This window comes from Leuciscus leuciscus (assembly GCF_965113295.1).
Source record: "Leuciscus leuciscus genome assembly, chromosome: 6".
Classification (NCBI taxonomy): domain Eukaryota; kingdom Metazoa; phylum Chordata; class Actinopteri; order Cypriniformes; family Leuciscidae; genus Leuciscus; species Leuciscus leuciscus.
The window spans coordinates 30,680,950-30,708,945 of record NC_138730.1 but is presented as its reverse complement, the minus strand read 5'-3'; the positions used below and the strand labels follow the sequence as shown (position 1 = coordinate 30,708,945).

At 42.5% G+C, this 27,996-nt stretch overlaps 1 protein-coding gene across 1 annotated transcript; it reads left to right on the top strand.

The window, feature by feature from the left end:
• ptch2 (patched 2) lies at window positions 1-27,006 on the top strand. The gene is made up of 22 exons (XM_082172605.1): window positions 1-626; window positions 2,336-2,528; window positions 9,922-10,111; window positions 10,209-10,278; window positions 10,420-10,511; window positions 12,822-13,017; window positions 13,098-13,219; window positions 13,883-14,030; window positions 14,774-14,905; window positions 15,014-15,169; window positions 15,251-15,343; window positions 15,453-15,578; window positions 16,252-16,370; window positions 16,472-17,211; window positions 18,108-18,250; window positions 18,349-18,529; window positions 18,641-18,921; window positions 20,022-20,159; window positions 20,257-20,399; window positions 23,856-24,246; window positions 24,348-24,855; window positions 24,993-27,006. Exons 1-22 carry the CDS (start codon window positions 474-476, stop codon window positions 25,025-25,027), a joined length of 4,350 nt encoding a protein of 1,449 aa, XP_082028731.1. The 5' UTR covers window positions 1-473; the 3' UTR covers window positions 25,028-27,006.
• The last annotated feature ends 990 nt before the right edge of the window (window positions 27,007-27,996 follow it).

Genomic DNA, 27,996 nt, shown 5'->3' with positions numbered 1-27,996 from the left:
CCTGCCTGGGTGGTCTCCCTCTCTCGCCACTTTGGTGAGCTGTTGCTTAGCAGCTAATAATAGGAGATGTTTGCAAAGTAATTTGCCTCTTCCTCGGCCAATGAGAACCAGAGCACTTTTCCATCAAACCACCCTTTTCAGGCTTTGCAAAGGGGCTACCTCTCCAAGTGTTACTGCAACAGGATCAGAGGTAGACTGGCGGAATCCGCTCGCGACTTTCTTCTGCTTTAAAACGAGTTACGCGCTATAGCTGGACGAATGAAGACCGAAGGATCTATACGGATTCGAGCACATAATGTTGGGATGGAGTTGGAAGACTTTGGCTCAAGGAAAGACTAGAGAATATTTCTTAAAGCTGAACCCGGTGGATGCGCGTGTCTCAAATCTTGGATTATTACTATTATCGTCTTTGCCTAAAGCACCGCGTTTGTCTTTAACTTTCTTCTGCGCTTTTTCTGCCTCCCGTTTGGACTATGGCCTCGGATCCCAGAGACCCGGGACCGGCCGGTGGTGTTTTAGGAGATTTACCCCCAAGTTACACACGCTCTCCGCCGCCTGTGAACTCAGACCTCATCCGAAGACCCAGTTACTGCCACGCCGCTTTTGCGTTAAAACAGATTTCTAAGGTGACAAACGCTTTTCCGTTGGAATACACAAATACACACTAGGCTACGTTGTTGTTTTTCGTGCATTCGTATTTCAGGGAGCCAGGGAACTGTTGATTTACGTTCTTTAGCGTAGTTTTGGAAGTGTTGAAGGGAATTTACTTTTCTTTTTAGGCTAGTGAGAAGGAAATTATCAAAAGGCAACATTTATATCTCAAAGCTTATTAGGTGGAAATCGTTTTAGAGGGCGAGTAAACGACGCTAAATATGAAAGTATGAGTGCGGACAGCGACTTCTATGAATGAGAGCCGAGTCTCCATTCATTTAGTTCTTCAGTCCGCGCGTTTTGAGTATTTTTCACATTTAACACTTCTCTAAGCTGCCTCAGAGTACAGCCCGGTTGGTCTAGATACAATATAGCGTGTTTGTTTGACAATGCGCGCGTCCTGCTGAGGAATTCACTGATTAAGTTTGATCTGACAAAGCATCAGTGAAGCGCATGAACGCTTGGCTATGTGTCAAAACTCCCATGAGTGAAACCAAAACATGTCCAGTTATACTGCAGATAGGACTGCCAGTTAGCCTACAGGACACTTGTGAGGTTGTTGCAAAGTCTGGATACATGAATTAAAGTTCTGATCTTTTAAATGGAATATTAAATGTTTGATTATTTAATAGCCAGCTAGAAATTCTTACAAAATCACTGTCTTTGTCACACTCTGCTGTGTTATAACAGAAGAACCAAGTATTTTGAAATATAGTTATACTTTATAGAAACACATGTTTGACAGCTTTTATTTGAGGTTACATGATCCTATATGTTTTAGCATTCCACCCTTTAAGGCTAAAGCTTTTAAGAAGCTTTTATATAGCCCTAGCTGTTATGTTGTATGATATATTAAGTATTATAAAGTTCACCATCTTTCTTAACAAAAAGATGAGCACTGAATCCAGACCAGATGAGAAACCTGCACTGTAAAAAAAAGTCAAAAATTTCAAGTGACCGATAACATCTAAATTTTTCAATTAGTCTGACGTATTGTTTCTCATTGAGCCTATGTTAACAGACTATTGCAACAAGAATTTCACTTGGGCCAATTGAAAAATTTAGATGTTATCGGTCCCTTGAAATTTTTGATTTGGGAGGGTTAGAAATGTTTTACAGTGTGAGGCCTGTAATACACTTAAACAATTTAAACCCACTAAACTTGAAAACAAGAAGTTCAATGAACATTTTAATTTAATTGTGACAAATAAAATTGACAAATTACAGAAATTATTGCAACAAGTTAGAAACAAATATATAACAAAATGACAAACATTTTTACACCCCTATGAAGTTCTCCAACTCATGCCAGTTGCCATGTTATATAGGAACACATGAAATTGTTGAGATTTTAGTGTTTACTACAGGTTAGGGTGGATTAATGAGAAAACAGTACTGATATTGTCACACTGGTATTCAAACTGAATTTTGAAGTAATTCACTTATTGTTTCAGTTGGTTTCCTTTTTTTTGTAGTCAAACATCTTTTACATTGTCTGATGGACAACAAATAGACAGTGTCTAGTTTAGAAATGTCTTACAAGAAAGAAAAAAACCCTCTCTTCTAAATATTGATTTGTGCGTTGTCAGGACAGTTCACTATCCTGGCAGGGCACCGTGTGTTACAACTGATCTAAAATAGCATCACTGTACATGTGAATAAGTGTTCCTCTCTTGTGTCTCAGGGGAAAGCTGTGGGACAGAAAGCACCACTGTGGATTCGGGCGAGGTTCCAGGCTTTTCTCTTTTCTCTGGGCTGTCACATCCAGCGACACTGTGGAAAAGTCCTTTTCATTGGACTGCTTGTGTTCGGAGCCCTGTCTGTTGGTTTGAGGGTCGCTGCCATTGAAACGGACATTGAGAAACTATGGGTGGAAGGTGAGTCCAAGCTTTCATGTTTCGCTGTGTGGGTGGGTTTTTGTGGCTGATCGGTGTGGAGATCTGCAGGATCAAGTTATTTGTGAGCTGTATGCTGTTACTTTTCACTTTGCAAAGTGCCTGACACTGTTTTACATAGTCCTTTTTAGTGCAACTCAATTTTAGATCTCTCTCCCAAACAATTTCTCAATTTTAAGTCTTTGCTTAGCTTAACAAAGCTTAACTGATTGAAAATGTGATTGTGGTGCTGTTGTCGGGCGATATAGACCTAGACCTTGTGTGGGCTTCTGATATGAAGTCTCGGGATCTTTGAGCGGACATAGACCGTGGCCTCTGGAATTCCATATCTCCTGTCACGCACACGTAGCATTCTTTTTCCTAGCGCATGCAAGCCTTCTCTTGTTCTCTCCCCATCAGCCTATATTGTTTGCGGTGGGAGCTGTGCTTGATGTTTTTCTTTTTCTCCCCTTTCCCGTTTGACGTCCTTTCCGTGCACCTCACTTATCTGTGCATTTTCAGTCAGCTTTATTTGGTTTTCACACTGCCAAATTCCTTCTAAGCCCCCTAGGCTTTCGCCACACTGCTGATCCCCTGCACAGATGGGCTGTGTGTGAATCGTTAGCCATCTTTGAGGTGCTGACCCTCCCCCTCATGCTCGCTGTGTGGTCCTTCACTATTCTTGGATTCCATTCAACAATAAAGGCACCCCCCCTTTACCAAAAAAAGTGAATACAGCTGAAGTTTACCCACCTGTTTCACACTCACACACACAACATGCACACACACAAGGGGAGTCGTTATTTTGTACTTTTATTTTTGTAGTTTTACTTGAAAATAAAACATGTTCATGTTCATGCTCAGCATTGGTTTATTTAAAACACTTATATATAATTATGTTTTTTTGTTTTTTTACAATATCATTGTCAGAAAATATGGCTTTGAGCAAGTCAGAAGGCAAAAAGTTTGTAATTTTGAAATATTCAGAATTGTAAATGTCGCGATATATGAACTAATGCTCTCTGGTGGGAACGTTAGATGGAGTTTAAAGCAAAGGGAGTTGTCAGATGTTGGCAGTGAAATTTGTGTTTTAATGTAAAGCAGGCATAAAGCATGGGGCTCCTGGAGTGAAACGCCAAAATGCTGAAAAGGAACGCTGTGCCTTTAAGAGGCAGTGCCTGTGTTTCTAAAGTTTCTGCCTGTGTTGTTTCCCCCAATAGCCCATTGACAAAGCTGCTCTGGGCTGAATGGGGAGTAAGTGGTATGGTAACAAGGAGAGGTTAGTTCTCACACACAGGCACACACATTCACTTCTGCACACATACACATAAAAAGTCACAGGGACAAACAAAAGAGTTTTATAATAGGTCTTGTGATTGGGAATTTAATTTAGAAAGGTCTCTGGTGCTGTTAGCGATTGCTAAATAGTTTTTATATATTAAGAGGACTTTCCAGTGACCTGCCAAGCCAAAACCTTATATCATAAAATTATTATGGCAAAGGCATTGCAACATTTCAAAGATTAAGGATAGATCGGTTACATTTGAAATGTTACAACCTTTTTGTCACAAAAATTCAAATCTGTTGTGTTTGGGGGAGCTATAAACAATAGTAAAGCAGCCAGGGCCTGTGGATCTCACACTTGCCCAGCTGTGCATTTTGGAGAATATGGCTCCTCATTCCTTACCCCTGAGGTGGTGACTGTCCCTCTTTCACCTCTGCTCTAGCCCCCACCCAAATGACACACAGGCCACCAAGTGTCCATGTCCTCAGGGACCACCCGTAATTGCTTCCGCCCTCCATCAAATGATGTGCAAAAAGCAGCAACCTTTTGTTTAGATGTCTTATAAAAATTAACCTACAGTTTAGTAATCAGGTTTAGACATCCTGTGAAGAATACTGTGTTTTGTCCATAAAAACCGTAAAAAAATTTTGCCATTGAAGTCAGAATATAGAGATACAGTAACCTGGCCTAAAATACATCAGTGTTTATATCTGACTGTGAAAGTTGTATGGTAATGAATTACAATTGTTTTTTTTTGTTTTTTTTATTGTTTTTTTTACATACAATGAAATACAGTTGAGACATTCATCAGAATATCTTATTTTGAGTCCCAGTTAAAAATGCAAGACATAAAGCTTTTTGGGTGAGTTATCCTTTTAAATCATTGGATAATTCTTGGGAAAGTGTGATTTCGTTTGCCGTGTGAGGCGTGAGAAAGAGGTGATAAAATGAAATGTAGGGTGACGGTTTGGGGGCTGGTGAGAGAAGAAACATTCTAGAATCTACAGCCTTAAATTACTCATGTTTTCTTCTTATGTGCAGTGTCGGATTGCAGAGGGGAATATGTTTGGAGAATTAAGAGAGGGAGAGAAAGGATTGAGAAAGTTGTGTTTTCAAAGAAGCTGAAGTTATTTAATTTGGTTTCTGACACCAAACTGAGAAGTTGTACCACATCTTCTTTTAATTGTGCGGATTTTAATATTTGATTGAGTTTTTTAGAGCGAAGGATGAGGAAAGCTTTGTCAGTGACAAGCTGCCTATCGGTGTGAGGCGAAAAAAGCAGACTTTGATATGTGATTATATGCTTGAGTAATGCTGGCCAAAAGGATTGTTGGCATTTAACGGTCATTGCAAAATGTGTGTCGGGCTAAACAAACGGCAAACTTTTCAAACAGACGGACATGTTTATGGACTCGTATACAGTCGTAACTTAATTTTTCTCATCCGTTTTGAACTATTTCGTTGTGCCTGACAGATGTGTACACACAGACAAGCTGTACAAACATTACTAAAAAGTTAAAAAGCTTACCCAGATATCTGGGTAGCAGGCCCGTTTGAGTTTTATGAAACCACCAGGCAGTAGAAGACAGGAATAAAGAACATATACACATTGCATGAATGACTTTGTCCACATGCATGTAGACTGGTGGAACCAGCACAAGCCCAGAATTTATACAGACACATGTGGACAGTTCAGTGTTAAGAGCAGTTATCTAAACAAAAAAGAAATGCGAGGTAAATGCAATAATTCATTAGAAAATACACAGTCTTCCAGTCCTGGTGCCGGATTCAAGAGAAAGAAAGCTCTATGAAGCATTATTGGAGGTGAATGGCAAGCCACAGTACCCCAGCTACATAAATAAACTCTAACTGCTGAGACTTAGACCTCACCAGTAGAAAGTACAAACAAGGCCAGAGTCAACCTGGGTCAGTTGAAAATGTTTACTTCAACCCCCCCCCCCCCCCACACACACTCCACACAGGCCAGCCATCCAGCCCCTATTACTCAAGAACAGCCATAAGACCTGAATGCATCCCTTCTCAGAGTTTAGCAACTTTCTACCCCAAATCAGAGCGTTGCCAATTAAGGCTATGCTCACTCTGCCAGAGTTTTCATTCTCTCAACCTAATCCGTTCGTTTGGCATTGAATTTGTTTTTTAACCATTGGGTAGTTAAGAGCATGATGCAGTTCCAAAGGTTGTCAGTGCAGCAACAGAACACGTTTCATATCTAGGATAGAGAGGCAAATCGAGGTCTAGCTCCATGGCAGAAGTGCTAGGGTACACCTTTTAGTTTATATTCTTTAGCTAGTGTTACTAGAACAACGCCAGCGGAGGCAGGAGGAGTCCAGACCCCCAAGAAGATGCCCCTCTTGCTGCCTGATTCAGACAGTATTTCTTACATTCAGTCCAACGAGGGTCATTCTCTTTGATCCATGCTGGAAAAAAAAGAAACTGGTCACTTTTTGGGGAAAAAAGTCTCCTTTTTGTCCTCCTCAACACTTTGTCCTTTTGGTTAGGGTAAAAAAAAAAACATTTTCTTGGTACGTGGTGGAAAAGAAATGGTTTCTGGGCTCAATAAATTCATTTCCAGTTTGAATGAAACCAGCAACGTGGAAAATTTTTGCCTTTCACCGTGGGATGAATGTATGTTTCAACCACACATTAAGCTGCATTAGCAGCCAGTGGAGTGCCTAATGTGGGTATTTTTCACAGCAGCCAACACTAGGGCTGATTAGCATAATTAGTACAGGGAAGGCTATACATATGGAAATGGCCAGGACCTAAATGCCAGAACCGGTGGAAATTTATGTCAATGCTGACAGAAGTATCAGGTCTGAATAGGTGTTAGCTCAAGCATAGTTTTAGTATTTTTGATTTGTTACAGTGCATGATGTGCATTTGTTTTATCATCAAGGCCAAAAAGTTCTGTCAGAGAGATGCACTGGAGGACATGCATGTGTGCTTATGCATTTCACACTCGTAGACAAGCTATGAAGCCAGCTCTTCCTCCCTCTCTTTAGCATTGTTTTATCTGCTGGGAAAAAAACAAGGTCCAGCTGCTTTTGTAGTGAGTTTCTCTTAATTTTTTTCCCTGTTTGTTGGAAAACAACTGAACGTGACTGAAAATTAGGTTGACAAAGACGTGCATTGAGTCTCTTGGTGGCCTTGAGTTAGAGCTCATAGAGGCAGAGGTGGATCAGTCTCCATCTGCCACTGTATTGGGGCGAAATGGGGTGGTTCTCTCAGTCATGGTCAAGCCATTGAGACTCCTTGTGATTAAGAGTTGCAGTGAAGCTGAAATGTTTAAAAAGATTTGCACTTGAGCCAAATCTATCCTTCTTGTCTTTATAATGTGTCTGGAAAGAAGAGGAAGAAAAAATCAAACAAAGAGCTTGGAATGGACATTATGGGGGCTTGACGGGACCAAGGCGAAAGAGCTGGACCGGCTTGTTTTGTTCTTGGTGGTTTCATATACTAATGTGTGTGGAAGAAAAGGGGAAAACAGAAAGAGAGAATGAATGTGTGTATTGAGAGAGTGTGTGCGTGGGCACGCACTGGCACCCGACTGTGTATCTGTGCTCTTGGATTTACTTGGGTGGTGAAAACAGGTAAAAATGTCTCTTTCAGCACTCTTCCTTGTGGGACTTCCTCCAGAACAGCGTGAGTCCTTTCAGAAGCCTCTTAATCCCTCTAATCTGGCCCACAACACTTTGAAGGTGGCCTGTCCTAATGGAGAAAGCACTGGGGTTTAGACCTTGTTGCTTATTGGTACTGCACCATATTCAAATGCTCAAATCTTACCAGTGAAGTCATATTTTTGCGTAATCTTTCAGTTAATTTGAACATGATCGTTTTTGTAACCAAGCAATTTTTGTTCTTAACCTTTTTTAGTCAAACCACATTTTCTTGCTCCCCTTTATACATCAATATGGTAACCATAACTTTATTTTAGGTGAATATAAGCATGCAGTTGTGGGTGATATGTTGCAGAGCATTGGATAGGCCGTGCCAGGGTGGACATGAGTGAGATTGGAGCTGACAGGGTCCACTGGCAGGGTGACAACCGGGGAGCAAGGGGCTTCTTCTCCATAGTTAATTACATGTCACTTTCCATACTGCCCACTGGGAGGGAACCCTCTCACACCAGCTCATTTTGCTGGTTTGCTCCTGGGTGGGACCTTGAGACAAGCCAGCTGAAGCTTGCTACCAATGTGTCCTAGCCAGTTAGGGCAGACTGTAGATTAGCTTCAGCTTTTTATTAGCTAGATAGTATTTACAGGATTCGCTGTACAACTATCTAATCTGTGAGACATTGAGGCTGGTTTCCTTTCTGGCTATGTTGGGGAACATTGGTCGGACCCTCCTCATGGATAATTGGCTTGTGATGGTGATGTCACCCCCAAGGCTGTGAAAAATGAAAGTAACAAAGAAAGGAGGGGCTCTGCTTGGGAGACAGTAAGCTCTGCATGGGAGTATTGCTGCATCGATATCACACAACACCTTTATGCTGCCCTCATTTTGGTGTCTATTGACTTTTTATTTTATTTTCATAAACATGGACTTCTCTACCCTGTTTCAGCCCCAGTAACTCAAAGCAAAGATCCTTTGAAATCCCCCTAGGCGTCTGTGTTTGACAGTTCTAGCTGTTTGAATCTTAAATGTACCCAGCTCACTCTTGTGCATCATAGTTCTTTTTTCCACCCTCCTGTGTTGTGTTTCTGGCTGTGAAAGTATTTGCGTGCCTGTCTCTTTAAGTGTACAGCAGCAGTGAGCCGAGAGAACAGAGCAAAGCTCCCATCTGGAGGGTGGCTGAGTGGAGCGGTGACTGAGCGGCGGGGCCCACTCGGGCCTCTAGCTGGGTGGTCCAGATGGGAGGAACCAGACACAAATAGCTATAATTTACTTCAGGAGCCCCTGTAATTACAGGCCCAAGGATTGGAGCTCAATTCCTGCAGATGCCTGAATGCATTAAATATGAACATGCTGTCCGTATAACGACACAAATGCGTGTTTGCGTTTTGCAAATGGATACAGCCTTCAGATTTAGGCCGCCACATTTTTTGAAGTAATGTGTTTATGTAACCTGCATGTCAGATAGCTGCATGAATGGAACCAGGAGGTTGAATGTTTGCATTTTTAAAGTTGTAAGCTCCAGGGCAAACCACATGGAATTTATATTTGTGGTGCAATTTCTTTGTTTCTGTTCAGATCTAAGCCACTTACAAAGCTGTGGGCTACCCTGACAACAACAGTACTACTCTCTTTCTCTCTTTCTGTTTTCTTCTGTTTCTCTATGTCTCTTTCTCTTCCACTCCCTCTCTCAATTAACTGAAGCAGGCAGTGAGATGTGCCGGGGAGAAAAAGTGGCTCGGTGGGCTCAGCCAGCCACTGCAGGCTTGTCATCATGTATTGGGAAGTGGAGGGGCAGACGGGCAGGCTCTGATCTGGGCCGGTGTTTTTCATGTGCATTTGGCATGGCCACAGATACCCCGCGTCCTCTTTTTATCACCGCCTCCGTTAATTAGGAGGCTGGACTCGGGAGTTTCCTCTGCACTCTTTGATGCTTTTCGTTCCGACTCAACATACCACATGAACAGCATTTCTGCTTGTACTCTTCTGCCTTGCTCCCTCCTTCAATTTACTGCTCAAATCTTGGATGTGACATGTAGATAAAGAAAGACCTAAAGTCTTGAGGGACATTCCAATCAGGAACCACAATCTGTGCTAAGTAGTGTAGAGTTAGCCATTAATTAAACCTTGTGTGAAATTGTGGGCCATGTCATAAGGAGTACTTCCACTCTTTAGTGTGCTAGAGACATAAATGTGATCCACACATCTGTTTTCTGGGGTTAGTTGGAGAGTACACAGGGGAATGAGAACTAGCGTGTTTAATCTCAGTTTAATTTGGGTTTAATTATAACATTAACCTCTCACTGAAGATCATGGTTGTTTCTTTGTTTAAACAATTGTTGCAGTGTGACCATTAACATAGCACTATATTGTTCCTCTGGCTTGTTTTTATCCACAGTCAGAAGGAATAAAGACATAATGACTGCAAAGGTCCTTTCTGAATGTTTGAAAATAAACAATGTTGTCTGTCTGTTTCAGCTGGCAGTCGGGTAAGCAAGGAGCTACGCTACACAAAAGAGAAGCAGGGAGAGGAGTCAGTGTTCATCCCACAGATGCTCATACAGACACCCAAACAAGAGGGAACCAATATTCTTACCCAGGAGGCTTTGCTGCTCCACCTGGAGGCTGCTTTGTCAGCCAGCAAAGTTCAAGTGTCTCTCTATGGAAAGTGAGTGCAACCCCCAGAAGGATTACAGGGAATTTCAAACACTTACAAACATGAGGGCCAGTCTTTTAATATGTGGTTGTGTGATTTCTTCCCACAGATCCTGGGATCTTAATAAAATTTGCTTCAAATCTGGAGTCCCAATTATTGAAAATGTCATGATTGAGAGGGTAAGCATGTTTTTTTATGTGTTTTTTGACTTTCTCCCAAATAATTTTCTTTTTGCTTAGTGCTTCAGACAGCTTTTATAGGGCTATTTTTTCTGTGCCATGAAATCTGCTTTACCAAAGATTATATGCTATTTCTCCCAGATGATTGACAAGCTTTTCCCCTGTATGATCGTGACTCCTTTGGACTGCTTTTGGGAAGGCTCCAAGTTGCAGGGAGGCTCCGCCTACTTACCGTAAGCATTCTGCTTATTCTAAATTAACATATAATGACATCTCTAATTAAGTTATACACAGCTTGACTAGACTATTATTAATATATAAGCTCAAGAGATCAGAACTAACTATAGAATAAGCAACTGTGCCTGAACTGTATGGGGTAAAATACAGTTTTACCCCCCCCCCCCCCCCCCCCCCATCCATATAACACGCGCTCCTATAACAATTGGGCTTTACCTTCGACCAAAACGACGCTGGGTGTGACAAACTCTAACATCAAGCCCCTAGCAAAAGCTCTATTTAGTCTGTTGATAAGCTGAAGCCTGGTTCCATCGTCGCTGGGGCTTGAGTTGTCATCAGTGTGGTGAGGGGGCTTTACAGGACAATCTCTGATCCTGCACCCCTGTCCCACCACCCAATCCCCCCAGCCTGAAGAAGCCCTTATGGAATGGGGAGAGAGAGAGAGAGAGATGACTGCTACTGGGTGGGTAGGAGGGAAGGGAAGGGTGGGGGGTGGGCAGGGGAGCTTTTGGGTCAGACAATGGTAAGCATTCTTTCAGTTTACGAGTGAGTGTCCATCAGTGAGGGGGCCCTGGAGGGGGCCCGGCTTTGTCAGCACTGGGTAACACTGTGCATTCTCATGGTAATCGCCCAGGCTTGGAGCTGTAAGTTGTCCAACAAATAAAATGGGCATTATTCAAGTCGTGGGCCCAGAGAGAAAAAAGAGGGACGGAAAAGTGGGAGAAATTAACTGTGGACATTAGACATTGTAGTTTACACTTCCACCCAAAATACCTCCTTAATATTTTGTTGAAGGAAAATTGATAAATTGTATTCTATAACAAATAAAATGGGCATTATTCAAGTCGTGGGCCCAGAGAGAAAAAAGAGGGACAGAAAAGTGGGAGAAATGAACTGTGGACATTAGACATTGTAGTTTACACTTCAACCCAAAATACCTCCTTTATATTATGTTGAAGGGAAATTTATAAATTGTATTCTATGCTGCCACCCTTCCCCCCATAAATTTCATTCTAAATTCATGCTGGACAAAAAAATGGCTATTTTTCAATTGGTTAAGACAGATTCTGTCAATTCTCATAGGGACTTTTTTCTTCTTTCGGTACTAATACCCCGATTTTCCGAGAAGGATGAGTGGCCTTTAAAAATATTGTTATTCATTTCTCTATTTGGCCATGTATGTAGAGGGCTTGAGTTAGCCACTGAGGCTAATGTCCTCTCAGGCTTCCGCTTCAGTTCAGCTGTTTTGTTTTTTCTAAAAGAGAGAGAGAGAGAGAGAGAGAGAGAGAGGGAGAGAGAGAGAGAAAGGGAGGGAGAAAAAACTTGAGGGAACAAAGAGCAGCAATCTATGGAAAAACAAAAGGGCCCAGGCCGGTTCACTCAAGCAAAAAATAGGAGATAAAGGAGACTCTCTTTGCAAGCAGGAGCAAAGGCGCTTGGTATGTGGGAATGGGAGAGGACCAGCTTTATTTGAAGCTGCTCTTCATGAGTTATTAGAGTGAGATTGGTCCTGGAGTTAGGACACTATTCACTTTTATTCTTCTTTACCCACAAATACTCATCACAGTGAAAGGCCCCTCTCTCACTCAGGGGGTATCACTCTGGCTTCTGAGGCATTTTCTTAGCTACATAGGTGTTGACTGGGAGTGTTGTTTCTTTTTCTTGTGATGTATAATAGTTTTAATTTTCAAGGCCTTGATAATGTAATATTGTTAAAATTTCGCAATCTTCTTGTTATTAGTGTTTCCCAGAAGAACCACCCCTACTGAAGACTTCCCTTGTAACAAATTAGAATGTTAAAAGAGTCCAACTGTAACTTTACTACACCTAGAGAATTAGTCCTTGGCACGTCAATAGACAACAGTCCACTCTCTCAATACCCACTGACTGAGAGAAGATAGATTAAAAACTGCAGACTGAGGGGTTGAGAACACTGAGCTCAAAGCAGCATTTAAGATAGTCGGCACAGCCCTTCCCAGCATTCTCACTGCCCGCCTTCATCCTTATCAAGATGTTTTAGAGGCAGAGGTAATCGTTATGACTCGATGCACAAAGTTAAGAGACAGCAGCCTGTAGACCGCCGGCACATTATGCCCCTCCGTGTAACAGGATAATAAACGCTACTTTATGCGGCATCTGTAGTCCACCACCACCAGGGAGGGACTGGTGCCGGCAGGCTTGGAGAAGCAGCAGCAGGGAAGGGGAAAGGGGGATTGCTTGGAAAAAGCATGCTATCTTTTGAAAAAGTTGTAGAATTGATTTAGCCTGCTTAAAATGTGTCTCAATTTTGTTGTCTGTTGTTGTAGGGGCATGCCTGACATTCAGTGGATGAATCTGGACCCCCTCAAGCTAATGGAAGAGTTGAGCCAGTTTACATCTTTAGAGGGCTTTCGAGAGATGCTGGATAAGGCTCAGGTTGGCCATGCCTATATGAACCGCCCATGCTTGGATCCTAACGACACAGACTGCCCTTACAGTGCCCCTAATAAGGACCCATGGCAGGTGGGAGCAGTGTTGTAATGCAAATGACGATGTCTTAATATGAGTCTGTAGATTTTAAATGTGTGGTCTGTTTTATTTAGGTCCCCGACATTGCTGCTGAACTTCAGGGCGGTTGCCATGGTTTCTCCAAGAAGTTCATGCACTGGCAGGAGGAGTTGATCCTGGGTGAAAGAGTAAAGGACTCCCAGAATGCCTTGCAGAGGTGAGAAAGGGGGAAAGAAAGAAGGAGAGTCATGAGGAGGGGGTATGTGGGTGGGCCTCTCTTAGGAGGCCCTGACAAGAGAGAAAGTGAGAGAGAAAATCAGAAAGAGACAGAGGTGGAGAGAGAGGGAGGAATCGTTCTGACTCCTAATAACCTCACACATCCAAGGAATTCCTTACATGAAGAGGGATCAGTTTCCACCTCTGACCCCAGTATAGGAAAGACCAATTAAACATGATGGACAGCCGCATAACCTATGGACGGATCTGAAATGCAGAGTGGAGGAAAATGAAAACATATTGAACAGAAAAAAGAGCATATGATACAAAGTAAACAAACTGTGGGTAAACTAAAATCAAAAGTAAATGTATTTGACACCTGTAATTTAATATCATATGTGTATGTGTATTTTCAATGCAGTTTAATCTGCAATAAATGAAAGTCTCTGCAGAGAGCGGGACATTGGCCTTCTGCCCAGCATTTGAGCATTGTTCTAATCTCAGTGGAAGTGTGATTTACAGCAGCCTGAGAGGGACCACACACATCATTTCAGCCTTTATTATAACATGTCTGCCTATTAACTCACCTTGCTACACAATGGTATTTGCACATGCATATTTGTATGTTCTGATCTCACTTAGTCCTCTGTATTTCCCCCTACAGTGCGGAGGCTCTTCAAACCATGTTCCTCCTCATGAGTCCCAAACAGCTCTATGAGCACTTTAAAGATGATTATGAGATCCATGACATCAATTGGAATGAGGACAAGGCCACTGCCATCTTGGAGTCCTGGCAGAGGAAGTTTGTTGAGGTAATTTCCTATTTCATAACAGATCCCAAAGGGTCACTTTGTGAGGTCTGAATGGTTTCAGTGACCATGGAGGGTTCCCGGCTGGGGTGGAAAGGTAAAAAGAGTGTATAAGGTCACAAGTGGTGCTAGAGGGTTGTTTTCCTTAGACCAGAGGATGGCAACGTCTGCCTGAATTCCATCAATCCTCAGCTGCCTAGTAAACGGAGTCTTCCTAGGAGGCCACTGACAAACTCCCAGTTATAGGAACAAGCTGTTTTTGTGATAACTGACACCCAGCATGTTGACTGAAAGAGAGAAAATTAGAGAGAGAGAAGAGCCTTCAATAATGTCTACTGCCTCAGAAAGAGAGCAAGAGAAGGGGAAGTGAAGTCAGGGGAGGTTGGGGGGATAGGGCACTGTAAAAACAAAGTGCTGGGGTATTCCTTTCCCCTTAAGTTTGTCGGCCATTCATGGTGCTGATGGAGTAGCCTGAGAGACCATGTGATCTCATCTGATCCATCTGACCTCTGCCCTCTGGCATCTGTGCTCATTATTTCTCGCTTGTCAAGCTTCATAGGGTCTCGTGCATCTTGTTTGTGTGTTATTAGGATAAAATAAGAGGTGGATGAGGGTACGGCCCACAGTAGAATGAATATTTTTTGGCCTGTTGGAAAAAGTAATTCAATATTTGTTTTGTGTTCTGCAATGTGTGAACAAGTTTGTTCAAAACTCTGGATGTTTAAAATTGTGATTTTTGTTTCTAGGTTGTCCATGGGAGCATTCCTCAGAACTCTTCATCCAGTGTTTACGCCTTCTCTACCACCACTCTTAATGACATCATGAAGTCTTTCTCCGACGTCAGCGTAATCAGGGTGGCAGGTGGTTATCTGCTCATGGTAAGACATCCATTACTGTGGAAACTCTAGTTAAGGCTAATGGAAATGTGATGAGTGTGTCTCCATATGTGTGGAGCTATTCCCTTACATGTGTCTTTCTATGCACAGCTGGCATACGCATGCGTGACCATGCTCCGCTGGGACTGTGCTAAATCTCAGGGTGCTGTAGGGCTGGCAGGAGTGCTGCTAGTCGCACTATCTGTTGCTGCAGGACTTGGACTGTGCTCACTGTTGGGGCTGTCCTTCAATGCCGCCACCACGCAGGTAAATATACACCTAAACGTCTTAAATTCACACTCACCCTCAGGGCTTGGCTGTAATTCAGAGCTTTGTGTTCCTCCACAGGTGCTGCCATTCCTGGCCCTGGGCATTGGAGTTGATGACATGTTCTTGCTAGCTCATTCCTTCACCGAGGCCAGATCTAACATCCCATTCAAGGTATCTCATGAACACGCTCTGGATTATGCCTTCTAGGGGATTAAATGTTGCCTAGACTTTCTGTTGTTGTTGAAGATCACAACTCATTCCTTGCCATTCCTCTCCATAGGAGAGAACAGGTGACTGCCTGAGAAGAACTGGCACCAGTGTGGCTCTCACCTCCATCAATAACATGATTGCTTTCTTCATGGCTGCCCTAGTACCTATTCCTGCTCTCAGGGCCTTCTCACTTCAGGTACGAGTGTGTATTTTGAGTGTGAGTACATGTCATAAACCATTGCGCCCTGTGCTGCCCATTCAGAAAAACTGTCTGTAATGGTCACCAATGCAATGGGCAATGAAACGTGGCTTTAATAAATGAGCAGTCAAAGTTAATTCAAAGTGAGGACAGCATTTGTTGTTTCTCTTTCTCACATTCTTTCTCTCTATTTTATGGTCAAACCCCTACATCCAACTAATGTCATAGCCTGTTTTTCAGGTGGGGAGAAATGAGATGGGCGAATACATATCACGATATCACCCAGCCATCAGACTGTGCTTCTCTGATCTCCCCAGGCTAACCCTGGGTGGTCTGTGCTGTAATGATACAGAATGTAATGTCTGTCTGAGGTTGGCGGAGTTGGGGGGTTGGTTCTGCTCAGACTCGCTGTGACCTTGGGAGTACCCTTTCCTTGGATTGTTGACTATTTGTGGAGTGATGGGGGAGGGGGTTGCTGGTTGATTTAGGGTGCATATTTTACTTTCTGGGATTCAATCCGAGGCACTAAAACAGCGAGGGATCCTGAATGCAGAGTTTTTTATCAAGTTCAGACAGCAGCTGTGGAGTCGGGTGGCAGCGTAGAACTCATGAACGAAAAGACTTGGCCTCTATCCTAAAGTCTCTCTTTCTCTCTCACTCTTTTTTTCAGGCAGCAATTGTGGTGGTCTTCAACTTTGCCATGGTTCTGCTGATCTTCCCTGCCATTCTGAGCTTGGACCTGCAGAGGCGGGAGGATAAAAGACTGGACATCCTGTGCTGTTTCTACAGGTAACTTAAGATGCACCGTCCTCTTACTTAATCTCAGTCCATTTTACAATGCCAAAGCCTGTGGTACTCAAGATGTTTACTGAGATGTTTCTTTTCTCCAGTCCCTGTTCATCTCGGGTGATCCAGATCCGGCCTCAGGAGTTCTCCGACGCTAACGACAACCACCAGCATGCTCCGACCACCACCACCTACACTGGATCAACTATAACCACCAGCACCCACATCACCACCACTGTGCAGGCCTTCACCCAGTGTGATGCAGCTGGCCAACATATTGTCACCATCCTGCCACCCACCTCCCAAATATCCACCAGTCCTCCATCCATGGTCCTATCCACACCCACTCCCACCGCTGACCCTTACGGCTCCCAGCTGTTCACTACCTCCAGCTCCACCCGAGACCTTCTAGCTCAGGTGGAGGAGCCCAAAGAGGGACGAGAGTGTGTGCCTCTGCCCTTCTTTCGCTGGAATCTGTCAAGCTTTGCACGGGAAAAGTATGCCCCTCTGTTGCTAAAGCCTGAAACTAAGACTGTAGTGGTTGTCGTTTTTGTGGCTCTTCTGAGCCTCAGCCTCTATGGTACCACAATGGTTCATGATGGCCTTTACTTGACCGATATTGTCCCCAGGGATACAAAGGAGTATGACTTCATCACTGCCCAGTTTAAATACTTCTCCTTCTATAACATGTACCTGGTTACCATGGATGGCTTCGACTATGCACGTTCTCAAAGACAGCTTCTACAACTTCACAATGCCTTCAACTCTGTAAAATACGTAGTTAAAGACAGCAATCACAAACTTCCCAGAATGTGGCTGCACTACTTCCAGGATTGGCTCAAAGGTAAGCCTTCGTTTCACAATGAGCTCTTTTTCATTAGTGGTGCTTGCTAAGGGTACTGGTTTTACTACTATTTTTCAAAATGCTTAAATCTTAGTCTAAAAATTTTAGACCATAACTTGTCAGTATTGCACTATTGTGTTAGTCATAGATTAGGATATATCAGCATCTTCAAAATATTAGTAAATACATTTGCATAGATATGGTGAAAGATGCCACATAAAGTAGCTTTTCAGTTGTGTTCACTCGTTGTGTGGGAAATGCTCTTATCTCTGAAGGTGATAGAAAGAGTTCAGTGAAAGTTCACTTCTGTCATCGGCTTTTGTGTTCCTCCAACCTGGACATAGAGAGGATTATGGGAGGGTCAGGGGTTATCTCAGACTGTTTGTGACCTCTCTGCTCACATTAGTTTGTACTGAGAGCTTAACCGTGAGGTGAATCCACAATAGTTAAAACCCAACAATTTGAAAAGAAGCTATTTATTTTAAAAGGCTGTGGAAACTGAAGGTAGTTTAAAAACTCTCTATTTCTCCCCATTGCTATTTCCTTTTCTTGTGAGGAGATCTCTGTAATTACAGAATGGTTGTGGAAACTGTTTTTCAGCTGTTGCCAGACTTTGTAATTTGGAGAGCACGAAAGGCTTTCTCTGGTTAGTTTATTCAGCCCACACACATTTATTCAGCACCAGGCAGAAAGATGGAGCTCTGTTTTGGTTTATATGCCTGTTTGTGTGTGTGGATTGGCATTAAATCTGACCCAAGTTTTTTGCCCCCTATCTAAGGGAGGGGTGATTTTAACAATATTCTGCCATAGTTTACTGAGTTGTGAAAAGAAAAGTAGGAAGGTTTGAATGTCTTTCTCACAGTTGGTCTAATTGTACATGTTCATGATCCATGTAGGTCTTCAAGCTACATTTGATGCTGATTGGGAAGCTGGCAGGATCACCTCTGACAGCTATCGCAATGGCACAGAGGATGGAGCACTGGCCTACAAGCTTCTCATACAAACTGGCTCTAAGAAAGACCCTTTCAACTTCAGCCAGGTGTGTGGTCAACTATTGGTTCATTCAGTTTAAATACTGCTTCAAAACTTTGCCGTCTATCCCAAAACTTACATTTACACATTTTGTTTCTTTTAAAGCTTACATCCCGTCGACTGGTGGATGAGGATGGTCTCATTCCACCAGAGGTTTTTTACATCTACCTGACGGTATGGGTCAGTAATGATCCGCTGGGCTATGCCGCCTCCCAAGCCAACTTTTACCCCCATCCTCGGGAGTGGATCCATGATAAGTACGACACCACTGGGGAGAACCTTCGTAGTAAGTAAACCCAGAAGGCGACATTATACAGGTTGTCATACAGTATTTATGGATATGTTTCAGAAGTAGCATGTGTTTGTTTCTAAGAGCATTACTTCTCTTCTCTTTCAGTCCCTGCGGCAGAGCCTCTAGAATTTGCTCAGTTTCCTTTTTACCTAAATGGCCTCAGACAAGCCTCAGACTTTATTGAAGCCATTGAGAGTGTGCGCACAATCTGCGAGGAGTTCATGCGGCAGGGAATCCAGAACTATCCCAATGGCTACCCCTTTTTGTTTTGGGAACAGTACATTGGTCTGCGCCACTGGTTCTTGCTGTCCATCAGCGTAGTGCTTGCCTGCACCTTCCTGGTGTGCGCCATCCTCCTGCTCAACCCCTGGACCGCAGGCATCATTGTAAGTCTGCGTTCCTCTCACCCTAATCCATTTCTAACTCTCTTCTTTTCTAGCATTTTTCTCTATTCTCTTATTTCTCTTGTTTCTCTCTGATCCCCTCAACACAGCTCAATAACTTTGCCACCAGGGCAGTTTTCTGGGGAGGGTCTTTGCGGGTTGTCTAGAGGGTGCTTCTTGCATAGACACATATAAACACACAGTCACACATATACGTACTCTCCCCCTCATCTCTTTTGTCATTCAAATGAGGGCAGCAAGACTTTCTAAAGAAGAAATGCAAAGCTCTCCTGAAGGCTTTTACCTCCAACTGCCTTTGTCCAGAAATTTGGGGACAGGACGGATCTGCCCAGTCACGACCTTGGCCTGCTAAACCCATCCATCAGGGACTGGATGTAGTGGGGGTAGTGGGTGGGTGGGTTAGTTTAGGGGCTAGGAGGTGTTTCACACAGGCTGGTGGGGTCCTCAGATCAACATGAAGATTCAAAGAAACTAGAAGTAGCCATTTGCTTTGGTTGACATGTATTTCTGGCTTAGCTGTAATGTCAAACTCATTTGAGTGTAAATGCCTATTTCATTTATTAAAATGATAAAGCAAACTGTTTAGAGCACTTTTTTTTTTTTTTTTTTTACTCAAAATCGGTTCCGTCATCTTCAGTTTCACAGCCTATATGGAGCCACAGTAAAATGGATTTTACCATCTCCAATTAAAGCATGACTAAATTGGGACCCCTGCCAACATCAAAGGTTTTCAGAGCAAATACTTAACCAAGTTCCCTATTTATTGTATTACAAAACAGTTTCTCATGAGTAGGAAAGCACTAAAGACTACACTGCACCAGGAACGCAAGAACAGAATGGTCCTTATGCTCTTTTATCATATAGTGTCACTAATTTCCGTACTCCTGAAAATGAGAAGACATGAGGAGTGGCCATAACATGGCCATTAGGTAATCTGATACTTGGGGCAGATGACAGTGAAATGTAGAGGATATTGGCCCAGTGATTCATTTCTGCATTGTGATTCATGTAGAGCTATTTCAATGCACATAGTTTCTTGTGATGTAGCTGCTAACGTGCTAGTCTTTTTTTTTTGCTCCCAGGTTTTTATTTTGGCCATGATGACAGTGGAACTTTTTGGCATCATGGGCCTAATTGGTATCAAGCTGAGTGCCATTCCTGTGGTCATCCTTATAGCCTCCGTTGGTATTGGAGTGGAGTTTACTGTGCACATTGCACTGGTAAGATCATCTTGCACAGTAATTCATCAGTATTTGCTTTATTCGATTTCAATAGCAGAAATACATTTTCATTCTCTTTATTTTCTCACTGTTGTAGGGTTTCCTGACTGCCATTGGGGACAGGAACACTCGTTCAGCCGTGGCTATGGAGCATATGTTCGCTCCTGTGATTGACGGCGCCATCTCCACTCTGCTGGGAGTGCTCATGCTTGCTGGCTCAGAGTTTGACTTCATTATGAGGTGAGTGATTGACACTTCTCCAGGCAGGTCTCTGAGGTCGGCCCATATGCTGCCTTTTAAAATGGTGGCAGGCCTTAGTCAGGGAGACAGTTGTCCATGTGGCTCTAGGGTACAGGTGGTAACGTTTGCCTCCCCATCACCTGGTGTTGTCAGTCTCTAACTACCCTTAGACCACCATAGCACACTTACAAACATCCTTGAGCTTCTTGAATGCACAACAAATGGAGGAAACATCAGTGGAGTGCAGCAGCTGCTTGTAAACATGTAAACATACAACCCACTGTCCGGTGACTCAACATGCACACACTTGCACCCTGAATGCGGGGAGGAGGTCAACAGTCCAATGATTTGGTTGTGAACTCCCTCTAGCCATTGCATTTGGGCAGCTTTTCCACCTGGTTTAATGCCTGATTCACAGGAAGAAAAAAAAAGCCAAATAGTCGTTTTTTTCAACTGAATTTGGGCTCTGCTGAAAGCAAACCACAACCTTGAGAGCCGCCAAAAACAGACCCATGACACAAAATGTACTTAGTTGGAGGACCCAGCACAACATAGCTGCATGTTGAAAATGTAAAATATGCCTCTTGATCATTTGTGTTCAAGCACCCACTTTTTGCACCAAAGAGTAACTTGGATATGAGGAAGAGGTTTGGGTCTTCCAGGTAACTGCAGGAGGGTGTTAGAGCAGATTGTTTTAGGACAGTGCTAAAGCTGGAGAAAAGATTGGGGGTTGGAGCAAACCATTTGGTGCAAGCGGTGTGCCAGCACTGGGGCATTCACAGTGGGAGGTCCTGTTTAGATGTAGAGAGAGAGAGATCTGGCCCTCTAGCTGGGGAGTAGCATAAATACATTGCTGTAAACATCTCCTGGCTATGGGACACTGAATAAACAGGAGAACAAGCTCAGCAGCCCCTCTTAGAACGAGCCACCCTTTCCAACCCCTGACTTGGAATGGAAAAGATTACAGTTTATATAAACAACAGAATTCCTAACACTAGGTCTACTCTGGAGGTCTAACCCAGGCGGGGCCTGTGGATGGTTTAGTCTTTTTCCCCCCTTTTTTTCTTTTTCTTTTTTACTCCTTAAATAAATCATGCTCCACTTTCGGAATGTTGACTTATTAAAATAAACATGCACCCCTTTTCCAATTTTTTCATGTATACAGGACTGTCAGACAGAATGAGCGCCTTTAACTAACAAAAGGTGGACATAAGTGCAGCCAGAGATGGTTGGCTGCTTTGTCTGATTTTTTTCCATTCTTAAACAGCCTTCATGTTTTCAATGAACATTACAAACTGTGATGAAAGGATGATTGTGCCTTTCTCAAACTCCTATCAAAGTGTCACTCAAACTATGTGATTCTTCTAACTGTTTTCAGCCATCACCTTAGAGAGAGATGACTGAAAAAGAAAACGGTTCACACTCAAGCTGTCTGATTCATCTATGTTAATGAATCAGACATGAGAGAATTGGGAGGAAGGAGTGGAGAAACCACTCCATCTGAGAAACCCATAGCATAGCTCAGTCTCTGGTCTAAAAAGGGCATATAATTCTGACCAGAGTCTCCGTTAGTGGCACGCTGTATGCACAGACCCCGACGGGCCACCTTGGAAATTTGGGTTTTAGAGGTCAATTTAAATATTACCTCTCCCTGACTGTGCATAATGACTGAAAATAGGTAATTATAGTCTTTTAAAACCAGAGGTTCTGTGATACAGTACCGGGCTCAGTTCCTTAGGGAGCCGCGATAGAAACAAAACCAAAATAGATCCAAAATAGAGGTTCAGTGGTGCGATGACCGTCAGACCTGTAATCTTTTTAACAGGGTTTTTTGATTCATTTGTTTGACGGTTCTCAGACAGCCAAAGTAAACACATGGCTTCATTGGAGGAGACGGGTCAGTGGACAGCAGTTTCCACTGTACGTCTGGAATGCTCCAAGCAGATATGCCAAAGATGAACTTTTCCCCCTCTGTCTTTCTTTCTTAAACCCAAGGTTCTTGTAGATGCGACAGAAACAAAAATGGTCAGAGGGTGGGAGGTTAAAAGAACATTCCAGACTTTTTTTCAGATTCTGTTCCTCTTTTTCTTACCTCCAGAATTCTTAACCACAGCTAAAACAGCTGAATTGTCTCTTTTTAGTGTAACCATTTAACTGGAGTGCTCTCTAATTTTCTCATGCACTGTCTTTCTTGTGGTGAATCAGAGCCCTCCCTCAATGCTCTGAGCTGGAGCACAGAGGCCCAGACACCCCCACAGCCCTGCAGCTTATTAGTGAGCCCTACATGTTAACACGCAAGCCAGTATACAGTGCAAAACTAATAATGGTCTTCTCAGCCTTATATCTTTTGCCTCTACTTCTCAGCCTTATATCTTTAGCCTTTACTGCTAACATCTAGCACTCACCCAAGAGCTAAAGCCTGGGAAACCTCATTCACCACCCTCTCCCTAGGCCCCTTCGTTCAAACATAAGTTTTCAGTCTTAAGCAACTCTGCACCCCTTTACACTGCTCTACCAGACCCGCTAGTGCCCGTGCCAACCAGACCTCCAGGTTCTTGGCTTTGGAGTTGGAGGGTGGTGTTTCCTGCTTGTCTTCAGCACTGGATTAATGTTCCTGCATTAGTCACCTCCACTGAGAAAATAACTAGTCTTAGTATTAGTCTTACTCAGAACGGTTTGGACTAATAAGAGAGATATTTCTCAGAACAAATCCCCTTCGCACTCAGAATACTTGTTGAATGCAGGAATTCTTGTTGATGGACTCTAGGGTCACTTTTACAGGTTTTGCGTATAACAGTTTATTGCACATGTGAAAGAAATACCTTTTAGCAGATATCCACGATTGTGTTGCGTGATTAGCTCTTGAACCAACATGGCTGTTGAGGGCCAGGAGGAGTGAGAGAGGAAGAGGAAGAAAAATGTAGAAAGCAAAGGTCTGGCCTGTCCTTCCCAGTGTAAACACAAAGGTGGCGTGCCCTGGCCAGGGTGAAATAGGATCTTAATAAGAGAGGGTATTAAGTTGCTGAGGAGAAAATTGCATTAACAGCAGTGGCAGCTTTTAGCCAGAGGGAGGGAAGCAGAGGGGGGAAAGCAATGGAGAGGGGTGACTGTTTCTGACGCGTAGAATCTGCTCACTAATGTAAACACATCTCCTCAGGAAGTGGCAGGGCAGTGGTGATAGATGAGGGCTCCCAGAGGGAGAGAGAGTGAGCACTAGCTACAAAGATGGAACCCAGGAATTTCTCTCCAGCTTTGTCAGGTCGCCAGGACAGAGGAAGCAAGGAGAGGGAATGTAGAGAAAAAACGATAGATAAGAGCATACTACAAGAAGTCTTGTATATGACCTTCCTCTCTTGGATGATGACCACATTGTCTCATATCTTGTTTGAATATGCTGTGGATGTTTGGTGGCTGCTTTAGCTTTAATATTCTCTTCATTTGTGTTCTCTTTTGCAGATACTTCTTTGCAGTGTTGGCTATACTGACATTGTTGGGGATCCTGAACGGTTTGGTGCTACTTCCGGTACTGCTTTCGCTTATGGGCCCACCAGCTGAGGTCATACCCGCTAACAACAGCAATCATTTGCAAAGTCCCTCTCCTGAGCCCATGCCTCCTCCTATGAACCACCATGGGTACTATGCTGGGCACATCCCCAAGGGACCACGTCAGGCGTTCTCTGAGACCTCTGACTCTGAATACTATTCTGAAACTACGACAACCTCTGGCATCGGCGAGGAGGAGTATAAGTACTGTGACAGGAGCACATACATCACACCACCAGCTCAACCTCCAACCTCTCATATTCTGCTTGAAGCCAGCAAGAACCCCAGCTTCCCTAAGCTCACAGTAAGTCGACCTGACAGAAAACATTAGGAATCAAACTGCTTACGATGTAGCTGCTATTGAGCACTTTTGTAATGTGTTTTGTGCTTGTTTTTGCCTCCAAGGTGGTGAAGCCTTTTGATGAAAGCAGCTCTAAAGGACAGAACAGCGAGTCTACGCAGAATGCTGTCAACTCGGTCAGTTCACAGATCACACGATGGGACAACAAACACGAGTACCAAGGGCAGAGGAGACAACATTTACCTAGCGACAGGGCCCACTGTCCTCGTAGGACTACTCAGTGTGGCCCAGGGCCACAACCAGGGAGAGGGCAGCAGCAAAACAGGACTACAGCCCCAGCACACAGCCCTGGGACATTGCAGCGCTCTAACAATGCCATCACCATGGTAACAGCAACAGCCTCTGTGACAGTGGCAGTGCACCCCAGTTTGCCGGGGTCGTACCAGGGTTACATGCACGAGGGTTTTGAGGATAACGAGTCAGACTCTTTTGATGACTCTAAGAGGACTTCTCAAACATATGGGAAAGCTACACATTATAAGAGGGACTCTTTAGAACTTCAAGATCTGGAATCCACAGAAAAAAGCCAGCATCAAGCTAACCAGACACTAGGTAAAGATTTTAACCTTTTTATGGCTTAATATTTCAAATCCCAATACTAGAGAATTGTGTATTTTAGATTATTTTGAAAAAGCAGGCATCTGTCCATACTGATCGTGACCATGTTCTATCTTTTACGTGTGTTACAGGTGGTGCATGGATTCAAGCAGCCAAAGATTGCTAGACTGCTCCCAGCCCCCACATCCCTTTGTCTGGAATCTCTGGCTGTTTTTGGGAAGTTCCCAACCTCAGCGCAGTGTCTTTTATCTCTTTGAACTGTACATAGACCTCACACAGACAAGAGGATTTATTTTAAAATTATTAAAAAGGTCTTCATAGACATTTATAAATATATATATTTTAATACTAAAAAGAGGGAAACTATTTTAAAATGTGCTGTATAACTGGTGTATTCTCTTGTGTAAATGTCAGATGTATAGATTGTAAAATGAGCTATATGTAAAAATAAGTGAAATGATATTGGTTATTGAAATGCAAGGTCAGTGTTCTTTTTTCTTTTTTTTTGCTGCTACTCTTCAAATTTAAGATGTCTTGAAAATATGCAGTACCCCTTTCCCCAACATAAGCCAAGATTTAACTTTATATTAACAAGTTCTTAAACTGCAGCCAATAGGAAGCTTATCTGTTTTGTTCAAAGATGTTGACTTATATTTGTTTGCACTGTACAAAATCAAAACCTATATAGATAACAGTTTTTCTCAGTTGAAATTTCCAGGTTTTTTCCTGTATTTATTGAACTTTTTTACTGACAGCAACCATTGTGCCTTCTTAATTTTTAATCTCACAAAAATTAATTTGTCAAACTGTTGCATCACTATACTGTTCAGGATCAGCATTGTCATTGATATGGCTGTTATCCATATTAGCTTAATGTTATCATCTGTTTTTTGTTTTTTTTCCTCATGGTTTTACACATCATTGTTAGCATGAAATGCTCTGTCTATACAGTGTGCAGTGAACAGCAGAACTATGGGTCTAATGTTTTCTGTTCCATTATTCCGTTATATACTCATTTGCAGGCTACATTTATATACTTGAAGTGGTGGTTAAATGACACTTTTTTTGTTGCTTTTCCTCTATGGTTATTTTAGCCATACATGAGTAAGCTTCAGTTTGTCACTATATATGCCCCAGCAAAGGTTTGGGAGACATCAGGCAAACGTGTAGTTTACCCAAATATCATTCAGAAAGGGAATTGTGTGTGAGTGCAAAAGGATATTTTTGTTTTGCTTGTTTGTTTTCTCTTTTTTTGTCATCTTGTTAGCTGCTTTGTACATAGCAAAAGCCCTGCGCAATAGTTTACCTGGTAGTTGCCCTCTGGGCTTCTCCCATAAGGCAAGTGTAGGGACAGATAAATAGTTATGGTGCTAGTCTTCCTAGTATTCTGTCTGTAATGCAGTTCTTTCTTAGGTCCAATTTCAGCCAAAAGCTCACTCATTCAGTATTGGTCAAGTCACTGCCAGAATAAATGCAGGGAAAAGTGTTCATGTAAGTGGCAGCTTCTTTCACTCTCTATCTCTTTATTTAACAAAATATGTTTTAACAGAAACAAACCAAGTAGCTACTGTATCTGGAAGACAACGCAAAATAAGCAATCTAAAGCACATGTAAAGCTTAAGGACAGGAGTGGCTTGGGCAGACAGGAGACAAGGGTAGGGGATGGGGGTCCTGCATAGGGGTTTTGTTTCAAATGTATGTCATGCCATATAAATTATTTATATTAAATTTTTATTTTTGTAGTTTGTACAGATGTTAGTCACTAGACTGAAGTTATATTTTTAAAGAGTAAATATATTATAAATATAAATATATAATTATATCTATTTGTTTCTGAGATTTTGTTTTTTTTGTGGGGGGAGTATGGGTGGAGCAGGCTTTGAAATTTTCATATTGCTGTTGGAAATAATGAAGGAAAGGTGTGGCTACGGTTGTCCACCTTCTGTAGACTCTTTGCCTTTCCTCCTTCATGTAAAGATTTGAAGTTTCTGGTTTTGTTGTTGTCTAAATCACTGTGACTTCAGAAAACTTTGTGGGGAAAAAAGAAAAGAAAAACCTTTTGTGACCATCATTTCCTTCACCCTTTATAGGAATTCAACTAACAAAATAAATGCAAAAAAAAAAAACTGACTTTTTTCTTCTATGGCCTCTTTTTTTTAAACTGACATATTTTGAAGTTATTTATACATTTTATCACTTAAAAAAAGCCTCACTATTTTGGGCAACTAAATGCTGTTATGATGTGAGAGGTGATTAGGTGAGGGGAGGGCAGTTTAGATGTATCAGCTCCACACTTCCTGTTTTATTGTTATGACTCCCCAGGCTAGTGTCGTCAGTACAATAGGCCCACCAATGGAGATGAAAGGCGTGTGCTGTAAATTCCTCGGCTTCCCACAACACGGGCTCATCTGTCAGCTTCCTCGGGCCTGTCTGAATCTGATACACCTCTGGCTTTTGAAGTTACTGTCGAGGCCCCTCAGTATCAGGACAGACAGTGAGCGGGTCAAAGGTTTTGCCTCATGGAGTCGGAGAGCAACAACTGAGGCCGTGGGGCATGATCTCGTTCTACATGTTAGAGTTTCAGTTTATCAAAAGGAACATGTTGAAAGCTTCTGCTTTGTCAAAATTGCTGATGTAAAATGAGAATTCCTTGTTATGCATTTACAAAAGCTAGGTTTACACATGCACCCAAATAATCTGTTAATAATGGTGCAATGGCTTTGAAAAGCCTTAATGTAAACACATTAATCGATCCGACTGAACTTGATTTGAATTAAATATTGATCGTATTGTGTAGGCCTGAAATAATCTTATCAATAGTGGGGAAAAATAATAGAACTGAATCTTCTCAATCAGATTAAAAAATACCTTGTGCAAATTTGTTCATGTAAACGGAAGTTTCAGAATCTGAAATCGGATTGGATTAATTAAAACTGACAAAAAGTTGTGTATGTAAACATACGTATTGAGAAATGCATATAAAATGGAAGTTTATGGGCCAACAAGCAAATCAGTTAAAACACATTATCAATTTTCATTCAAATGCCCATTCTTAAGTCAATTATGTGTTCCTAAATCATGCATGAAACGTTTAGGCAGCCTCCACGTTAAAGTATATGATGGAAATTTAATGTG

What these genes read in the sequence shown, in the direction of transcription:
- ptch2 (XM_082172605.1), top strand. Translation starts at nt 474, where the DNA reads ATGGCCTCGGATCCCAGAGACCCGGGACCGGCCGGTGGTGTTTTAGGA. An exon ending in CGTTAAAACAGATTTCTAAG is followed by an intron (nt 627 to 2,335) that starts GTGACAAACGCT and finishes CTTGTGTCTCAG; the next exon opens with GGGAAAGCTGTGGGACAGAA. An exon ending in GGCAGAGGAAGTTTGTTGAG is followed by an intron (nt 14,031 to 14,773) that starts GTAATTTCCTAT and finishes TTTTGTTTCTAG; the next exon opens with GTTGTCCATGGGAGCATTCC.